General features: G+C 35.6%; 1 protein-coding gene across 1 annotated transcript in view; it reads left to right on the top strand.

Annotated features, from left to right (window-relative positions):
• The window catches only part of RP1 (RP1 axonemal microtubule associated), a 180,939-nt gene that overhangs the window by 52,821 nt on the left and 118,432 nt on the right, over positions 1-9,686 (top strand). The window contains 4 exon segments of the mRNA XM_035895877.1: positions 2,422-2,511; positions 4,566-4,698; positions 4,961-5,112; positions 7,398-7,552. Of these exon segments, the coding sequence (XP_035751770.1) occupies positions 2,422-2,511; positions 4,566-4,698; positions 4,961-5,112; positions 7,398-7,552 (530 nt within the window).

The following is a 9,686-nucleotide window of genomic DNA, read 5'->3' as shown; positions in this document are numbered from 1 at the left end:
AGGAGAGAAATGCAAGACTTAAAAAAAAAATTACATCACTTTTTTATCATTTACATCTTTGAGCTAGATATGGTTTCACTGATATTTTCTAGAGCAGAAGATAACAAATTTTATTTTTTAAAGCAATCAACTTAATCATGGCTCCAGCCAGGAGTTCTAGGAAGAAAACAGCTTCTGAAAGCCTGTAATAATCAGGCAGTTTGGGGTAATTTTTCTTTCACCATTCACTTTGTCAGCATTATGCACAACTATGAAAAATTTGAGTAGGACTATCTTGACAAATGGAAACCATTAATATGTGGTCTTCCCTCTCTTACCTTACCCATGTGAGTAGTCATTGTCTGTTTAATCCTTTCTAAGACCATGCATGAGAAAAATCAAGAAAGATACCAGAGGGCTTCTTCTAGGAGACCTCGGCTTGCTTTAGGCAGAAGTCACTCTGCATTCTGACAAAGTTCAGTGCGTTTATGTTTTGTATTGATACATGAAATGATCATGTGACTTTTTTTTTTTTTAACCACAAGCCTAAAGAGGGTTTCATTAGAATAAACAGACAACATGACAGCACTGTCTATTCGGTGAACACCAGCTCTGTGAAGAAGAAGACAGGATCGCATATTACTTGGGAAGTGGGTGGGTTTGTTTGTGTAAATTGTTTGTGGAAAGTTACAATAGTTGTTTTTTCTGTCAAGCTGCACACATGCCCTTACTTTACTGCTGCCTTAATCCCAAAGTCTCCAGGTTACCTCTAACAAGACTATTTACAGAGAGAGATATTATGCAGCATAAGCAAGGATAACAGAATCTGACTCCAAAGAACAAAGCTATTTTCTTAAGCTGATGGAAAAGACAGGAACCATATTGTCACAACAGTGTTGCAAGCCTGGAGTTAGCATTTATTTTATTAATGAAATTCAGGTCGATGTAGCAACTATACCAATACAAATACAGCTGTGAATTCCTCAGATTCTTTCTCAAACAACCACTGCATTTCAGTGTTAGGGAAATCAAGGGTAAAAGTTGTTTGCTTCTAGAAATCTTTGACTAAAGCAGGGTAACACTGTGACTGTAACATAAAAGTTTGTTGTACAAAAGCCCAAAGAGACAGCTAAAAGCTGATATAGGAACTGAGGTAATTCTGACCTCTGAAAAGAGCAGAGGGCTTTTTATTAATGAAGGTAAAGAATGAGTGGATAATATGCTACTAGATGTTTCTAAAAGAATGAAAAGAAAATATTTTTTGTACAGTGTAAATAGGTTTGATTTTTTTGATGTAAATTATGGAGTGGAATAGGCTGTTACCCACCTTTTATTAATAGAATTATTATTTGAGAAATAATATGATAATGCACTTACTTTTCCTTTCCTAGCAGTATAAATGATTTAAAATTATTTCTGCTCGCTTTAAGTAATGATCAAACTTCAAACAAACCCCAGATAAGTGGGATAAGATAGCGTTGCATAGAGCAAATTTCATAAGTAAGAACACATATAATGCTTGAAAGTGCAAAGAAAATGCGAATGAATGCAAATCATATTCAGTAAATAAAGGCAGTATCAGTGATTTTCAAAGTTTTGCAGTTGTTCTGCCAGCTTTTGAGAGCTTATCTTTTAAGGTCTCCAGAAGTTTTATATCCTTCACTTTGACATACTAGGGTTTATGGTCATGTTGCTGTCCAGCATTATGAAAGATTTGTGGCCTGTGGTTTAGTGGATTTAATTTCATATTTTACATTTCTCTCATGAATGACCCTCACCAACTTTTTTACTTTTCAAAGTTCAAAGAGTTCAACTATCACTTGCCAAATCTTTTCCCTGGCAAACATTGTCTGTTTAGACAAAACAGAAGCAGTCTCTTTTCTGGATCCTGTAATCCAAAATCTGCCAATCAAATGTTGTGAGCTGTTCCTGTGTACTTAGGTCGTTCAAAGAAATCTGGATCCAATTGCAAAGATAAAGATGTAGTTTTATGTATCTTTTATTCTCCACATCTGACATAGATATATTTTTTTCCACAAATACAGCCCAAATTGAATGAATGGAAAAAAAAAAACAAACCCAACAGGGCAAATGGGGTTTATGCATAAATGAGAACTGTATTTTTGAGTTATTTCACATGTGATGAATGAAAAAAAAGGAAGGGAAATGTTTAGGGTTTTTTATTTTGAAAGATGTCCTGAAGGCTGCAACAGTTTTAAGCATAGAATTCATAGGCCAGTACCTGCCGTTAAGATGCTGCTGCTTGCGTAGCTGTGGGAGACTGAGACTGAGATGTCTTTTAATCATGACTTGGTTACAGCGTTAGTTTGCAAGGCACGGCCTTACTTAATCAGCATGCAGCCTCTCCTGAACAGGTTTAAAGTGTAAGTTATATATACTTTTGTCTGTAGTTATATGTTGTATTGTTCTGGTTTTATTCAGGTTAAAATAAAAAGCATTGGCAATATCTACAAGATAAGAACTGAACTTGATGAATTACTGGATAAACAATCAGAATGGAACTTACAAAGGGTGAGATTTTTTACAGTGATTTTTTTCTGCTTTAGTAATTTTTATACGGACTAAAAGCCCATCTTTTCATGAAGCCACAGCTTCATAAATCAAAAAATGCTGATTGTGATACTTTCTTATTGCTTTGTCTTCTTAGGTTGCTTTAGAGATGGCAAAAGCACTGATACAGTCCATCCCCTGAGAGCTGGAAATATGTGGCATTATTTTGCAATTATTCCTAATTCATGTCGTTCATAGATACCAATTTTAGTGTATTGATGGGTTCTACCAAGTTTTGCTTTCTGAAAGCTCTCCTGTACTCTTCAGTGTGTTAGGGAGATTCTAGCTACAAATTCCAGCTATGAAAAATTGAAAATGTTTGCTTAAGAGTAGGCTAGTCCTAATTGGCCCTGACATAGCTCACAATCACGACCATTTTCAGGGAAAAAAACCCTGCTGTTTTTTTCAATTTGGTGAATGAATACTTTTCTGCTTCTGTTTTAACTCTGTTTTTCTCAGGATATTAAGGGATGTTCACCAGATCAAATTCATACTAAATTCTTGCTATCCCTAACTCCCATGTAAGATTTATTTCAGAATTGCACATAAGTACTTCTGTTTCTTATTTTGAATCTGCAAAAGACACAAGCTTATCCTTCAGCCTTTAATTTATCTTGAAAAACCTGATTTAGACAATCAGAATTACACAGTAATAACATATTTTGACATTAACCCAAAGGCCTTAACTATAACTGTACCAAAACTAAATGTAAGCATAGATATTTGTTACTTAAATGTTTGCAGAAATCCTACTTTCCAGCCTGGTGGTTACAAAATACTTTTTTTTTTTTAAATTTTGGTCCAAATTTCATAGGGTAACCCTGGGATTTCAAATATTTCTTTTCACAGAAAGAAATAAATCAGGTTGAAAGCTGTGTTTTTCTGACAAAGCAGTTAATTATTTGCAATTGTTATGAATCAGCAGGGGGAGCTCTGCCAATAAACATTAGAGATTAAGAATCACTGCTGCAGAAGCATTTCATAGAATAAATACATGCTTTGGTGTTAAAAGAAGTGTTTGTTTTACTTTAAATAATATTTTATTGGAAAAGTGAGATAAAGGCATATATTGTCATGATTTCCTAAGTGCTAGAATTTGAATGTGAAACCTTGTTTTCATAATTCTGTTTGCAAGGCTTATGCATACTATATGCACATTCAAAGAAAAATGGCAGAAAGACAATTTTTGGCACTGATTACCTTTTGCTAGTGAAGACCTATGGAAAAAACTGTAGTAAGCATTGTTATAATTCAAGACCAAGAAAAAACTGCTCCCATAAAAGAGAGGGATGACTCCTTTAGTTACAGGAAACAAGACAGATATATAAGGTACAGGGGCAAATAACTTGAGAATTTGAATTCTAACTATTTTCAGATGAATAAATAGAGGGTGCTGGTACCCAGGTTGACTTTTGGTCTGCTGTAGAAGAGCCAGATATAGTACAAATTGATTTAATATTTCAACATATCCTCTCCTTGCCAAAGTTCAGAAGGATATAGATGATGAGTTTCAGCCTGGTTTCATTTTAATATAAAAATGTGTCAATCTTTCCACATCTTCCAAAAGCTCAATCTCACCTAACCTCACTTACCAGAAAGTTTTCACTCTTCAGTACTCCAGACAGTGTTACATAGAGGTGGTTCACTCACAGAAATCAGAATTGGTTACATTTCTTATGGCAAAAAAGGAAATTTCAATTACAGATTTATTTGTTCCAAGAATAAGATAATTTTAAAGTCTAAGGCATATTCATAGAGTAGAGGCTGGCAGTTTCAGCTGTGGTACCATGGGTGTGAATCAAGATCCTCTCTATGAGGAGTTAAGTTGCAAAGTAGTTGCAAAGTTTTTTTGCAAAACCAAAAATGTTTTCATACTGCCATTTTGTATGTCATATTTGCTGATTGTGTTATTGTTTTCTGAGATAGAAGAAAAGATATAGAAAAATATGTTTTGGTGTTGAGAAGCAAAGCACTGGAAAGAGCGAACTGAGTCATAGCTGGAATTTCTTCTCTAGGTGATGCTGCAACATCTAAAGAGCAAGAAAACACTGAATTTTCCAGCAAACACATGGCTGTCAAAGAATCGTGATGATAGAGATTTTCTCTGTGAACTTCCAGTAGTGGAAGCTGGAAAACCTGTCTATCCGAGTATGTTGCACAGTTACATTTATATTGGTTACCTGGTTCCCACTATTAATGTCATCTGAATTATATTCCATCTGCTGTATATTCATAAATGTGGTCTTAGCAATCTTAAAAAAAGATAATTAGACTGATTTCTGGAGAATATATTGGAGCAAATTAATTGCAAATCAAATTTGCTGGCATTATTTCCATTAAGCTAGAGTGGTGAGTAAATTGAATTGTGATTACACATGTATTTTTTTTTTCTTTTGGTTATTTTCTGAAGTTGTTTTATACCATGTTTATGTCTACACTGGTGACATGGAGCAAGCTGATACGGATTCTGCAGTTTATCTGTGTATCTATGGAAAAAGAGGAGATTCTGGTCTAAGACTTCTGCATAAATCTGGCACACCAGGGACATTTCAGAGAGGAATGGTAAGTCTGAAAAACAATTTGCTTAGCAATATAAATATAACCAAGTAACTTTCACTGATCTTAACAGGTTCCTAATAAAAAAAAATCACAGAAATTTAGGAAAAGATTTTTTAAGAGCTAAGGAAAATAATTTTATACTGATCCAGGAATAACCAGAATGAGTGAAAACACAAGTAGGAAAAGGGAAGAAAAATTACATGTTAACCCCCCTAGGATGATGATAAGAGCTGCCTGTGACTATAAAACATTCTGTCAAGGTTTAATGAGTACAGCTGATTCCAAAGGACTGCACAAAAATAATTCTGTGATTTCATATTTTAGCAGGACTGTTCATTATGTATTTCTTTTTATGTATAATAACATAATATTGTGATTAATGCAGGGTAGATTTAAATTCATTTTCTTTCAGTTATCTCTGATCTCCTCCATAAGTAAAATATACATCATCCTGATTTTCTGCAGTAGTGTATGTTTGAATTTCAGGAACTACTGAATTTAGTCTTAGCTCTGCCACTAGCCTTCTTATGACCTTCTGTTAAGCCTGTTTCTTCCTTTTTGAGCTATTGAGAATTAACACTTGTATGTCTAACAAATGGTATCAAGCTGTTAGTGGAAGACTTAATTGCAAAATAAAAATTGGTATAGAAAATGTTAAGCATAAAAATAACCCCCTGGGAAACTTCAGAGGTATCTATACTATTTTAAAATACATATTTTATACTGTTACTAATGTGTTAGATATAAAGTTCTTTTCCATTTGAAATCCAGAATTTAAGTGGAGTTTTCTGAGGGAATTATTCTAGCCAGACTGATAGTAAATTAATAATATTATTTATACGGGGCGTAAGATGGGTGGCTTAAAGTGTACTTTGTTATGGAAATGGGTGAGTGAGATGGGGGATTGTATAGAGCAGCAGGGCAGGGCCTGGGATATATCATTTTATGAGAGAGGCAGTTGAGTTCTGACTTGAACAAGTTCATTTAATCCGTGTCACAGATAGATACGCTACATGATATTGGGCAAATCACTTAAGTAAAGCTTCCCCGAGTGACCATTTTTTGTATGCTTCTGTTTCGCTGCCTAACCAGTTTGACTTTTCTGAGCAACCATAGCTGTAACTGAGGTCTGTTCAAAGAGAATTCTGCTCTGGACATAATAAGCTCTTTGAAATGCTAAATATGCCGATAAATTAACCCCCCTGTTTCTCAGCTGAGCATCCAAACTACTTTGCATCTTGACAGCTTTTGGCAATAATCTCTGTACTTTAACTATAAAGGTAAAATGAAATATTACTCAGATGGCCTTTCGAAAAATAGATGTCAGCGTTTGCAGAAAACTGGGGTACTATGGAAAAAGTGCAAAACTGAAGTCACTGGGGAAATCAGTTCTGCTTCACTGAAGTGTTTTGGCGGTTGCAGTAAATAATGCATAGAGTCATTAAGATAATGAAGATAAAAAGAAGTATAAAAAAGCTGCAGACCTGCCTGTGCACAATTTGAGGCAGGGATCCTTCAGAGAGAATAGCTTGTGATCATCTATTACATATACACAAGGGAGAACTAAAGTTGCACTGGCAGTCTCAATTCTGCCATTTGCTAAGGACGGAGAACTTTACAGATATGAAGTTTCCAGTGGAGCTCTTTCCTTCATTTTCCTTTTACTGAGAAGTGTGACCTAGACCGTTACATTTAGAGAGAGAAAGCAATATGCTTTTTACTGTGACAGAAAATTACCAACCTGAACCTTTCACCTGACCAGCTTCATGCTCCTATGAAAATAAACTTTGCCAACTGCAAGCTCAAACCTAAATGAATAAAAAGGGGAAAGCGGCATGGCAGGTTTCAGTCTCTTCCAGTGGAATAAAATGTAGAGGTGGCGAGATCAAAAAGAGAAAGGATGAGAAAGTCTGTGTTTTAAATGAATGTCAACAAAGTAAATAACAGCTTTAACTCATTCTTACCTAGAGAAGAATAATTGTAAATGGCGAAGTATTGAATCAATAGTGAAGGGTTGTGTGCAGCATTTTAGATGATGGCTGAAACCCCAATTTATTTGGGATTATTACTGCAGCCTGACTTGAGCTGTGTTTTCTCATTTACCCTGATACATAATCAAAAGACATTTAACTTTTCAGACCCAAACACTTTGAACACAGTCCAGCTGTCATTCAGAGCAATGGGAATCCTTGTACATTGTGAGAGTCAGTCGGGCTTTCAAAATACTTCGACTTTCAGTCTGACTTCGGGGTGGCACACTGCGGCGTGCTGTCTCCTCTGTCTTCCAGGTCAACGCTTTTGAAGTGGAAGCTGTATCTCTTGGAAAACTGCAGAAGGTGCTGCTGCGCTGTGAGGCTGGCGCCAAGGCCGGGCACTGGTACTGTGATAAAGTCATTGTCAGAGAGGCTGAGAACAACTGGGAATATGTTTTCAGTTGTGAAAGGTAGTTTTTACAAATAATATTCTTAACCATTCTGAAGTACGTCTCACTAACAGTATTATGCCGATCAATGTACTGAATATGAATTTTCCAGGGAAAGACACATTTGGATTACTTTGCAGTTTCATAAAATCCACAAAATGTGGTGTTCCAGAACAGATTGCTTGAGTTAATACGCTGTATGGTCCATAGCAAAGGTTAAACACTCATATTGTGGCTGTGTTACCAGATTGTACAGTGCAGCCTTATCGTACAAGGATGAGTGCTATAAGTGTCACTTAACCTATTCAGGAAGGAAAGATAAAGCACACACAAAGGTTCTAAATTAAGTATATTTCTAAATGGGACAGAAAACAGATTTGCCATCCAGAAGTAGCATTCACTGTCTTTATGAACAACAGTGTTGCTAGAGAGACCGATGTGATGCCCAAAAGTCAGAATTATTTTGTGGTTCTTCCATTTAAGTTATTAAATGAGCATATTAAAAGTCAATTAATAAATATTGCATTTTGCATGTTTGGAAAAATATTATGGTGATCCCACAGTTGGAGTTTCCAGTTTTGCAGTCTATCTCGTATGTGAATCATTTGAGTCAAATGAAGGAAGTGTAGAGAAACAGCGTGGCGAGGCACTAGAATGAATAATATTTGATTAATAATATTTAATTAATAATATTTAATAAACTCAGGATGCCTGGTTATTTTGCCTAGGTCTTTATGAATTTGTTACATAACCTTGAACAGCTTCTTGCAACTCTTGGTGTCACATCCTCAAAACCAGGAATAAAGCTGCTCTCTCACCTTGATAAAACTCTCTAAAACTGAGATCTTTCTTCAATTGGTAACATGTTTTTAAATAGTAGTATAAGACTGAGAATTTCTCTGGAATAGATTTGGATGCAGACCAGTTGTTGTTGCTAGCTGTGGTTGCTACCATTCTAAAAAAATATAGGTAAGTTTTCCTAATGGAACTTCTACAGAGAAATCTGGCCAGCCGCCTACCTCAGTCATGAAAAATCAACTCTGTCTCACAGCTGTCCTCCAGTGGATAACACGGCTTAGGGAAGATGCACATCAGGGTAGCACAGCTTAGGAATGATGCATGTCAGGGCACTTTGCTGTATTAATTCTGTGATGATTAACACCAGATGTTGATCAGCAAAAATTATTCAGTGACAGACACTATCAAGAAGAAACAAAGAGAGGTTTTTTTCATTCCTAACTTTTCTACAAGGAAATACTATCACTGAAAAAGGGTTAAAATAGGTTGGTGGTGGGCATCAGGGGTAGCTTCTGTGCTGGCCAAAATGTAAAGCTGAAACACTGTGCTCTATTCAAGGAGGGGAGAAGTTTTTGCTCTTAAGAAATCTCTCTAATTTATTCATCTTCAGCCTTACAACTTTATTTTACTTTGATATTTTATGATCCAGGGTATGAACAAAATGCTGTATTTTTTCTCATTTAGCCAAGGAAATGACTCAAAAACCTGATATTAGTTTCTGAACATCCAACAGCCCTCACTGGATTTCAATTATACAGTATTTGTTAGTTACAGACTGATACTTTTTAGCATTTAGGATTGCAGAAGATACCTATGTGGTCAGGTTTTAGCAGAAGTGATATAAAGAAGTAGTTGTCTAGTCAGACAAAACTTATTTCTTAGGGAGTAGTTCTTATATGAATTGGCCCGCTTATGTTTTCAGACAAAAAACAAGGAATCCTCAAAAGCTGCTCTGAACTCATCCTGCCCAGGATATACTGGATTCCCAACAGGCTTCACAGGAGACTGAATGGTTTAGGTCATTCCTGGAGAGTCAATGGAAGTGGGCTGAATAAATAAAAACCAACAGCCCAGAAGACTTGCTGATTTTTTTTCCTGTAGAAAATCAGCTGATTTTTTTTTTTTTTACCAAGCAGGAGGAAGCTAAAAGAGTTGGTCATCCATGTCTGAGTGAAAAGGTTTCAAAGTTATCTGTAGCCTAGAGTAATATGACTAAGAAACCTAACCAATGTTTGCCTTAATTTGTACTTTTTCAGACTCATCTATCTATCCTCAAATTGTAGGTGGAATAAGGAAGAACAGTATTTGGTTCCATCTTTGCTTTTAACACTGAACTTTGATTTTAAGAAATAGACAC

Source organism: Egretta garzetta, unplaced genomic scaffold (genome assembly GCF_000687185.1).
Source record: "Egretta garzetta isolate BGI_Z169 unplaced genomic scaffold, ASM68718v1 scaffold36, whole genome shotgun sequence".
NCBI classification, from domain to species: Eukaryota; Metazoa; Chordata; class Aves; order Pelecaniformes; family Ardeidae; genus Egretta; species Egretta garzetta.
This window is presented reverse-complemented; position numbering and strand designations above follow the sequence as displayed.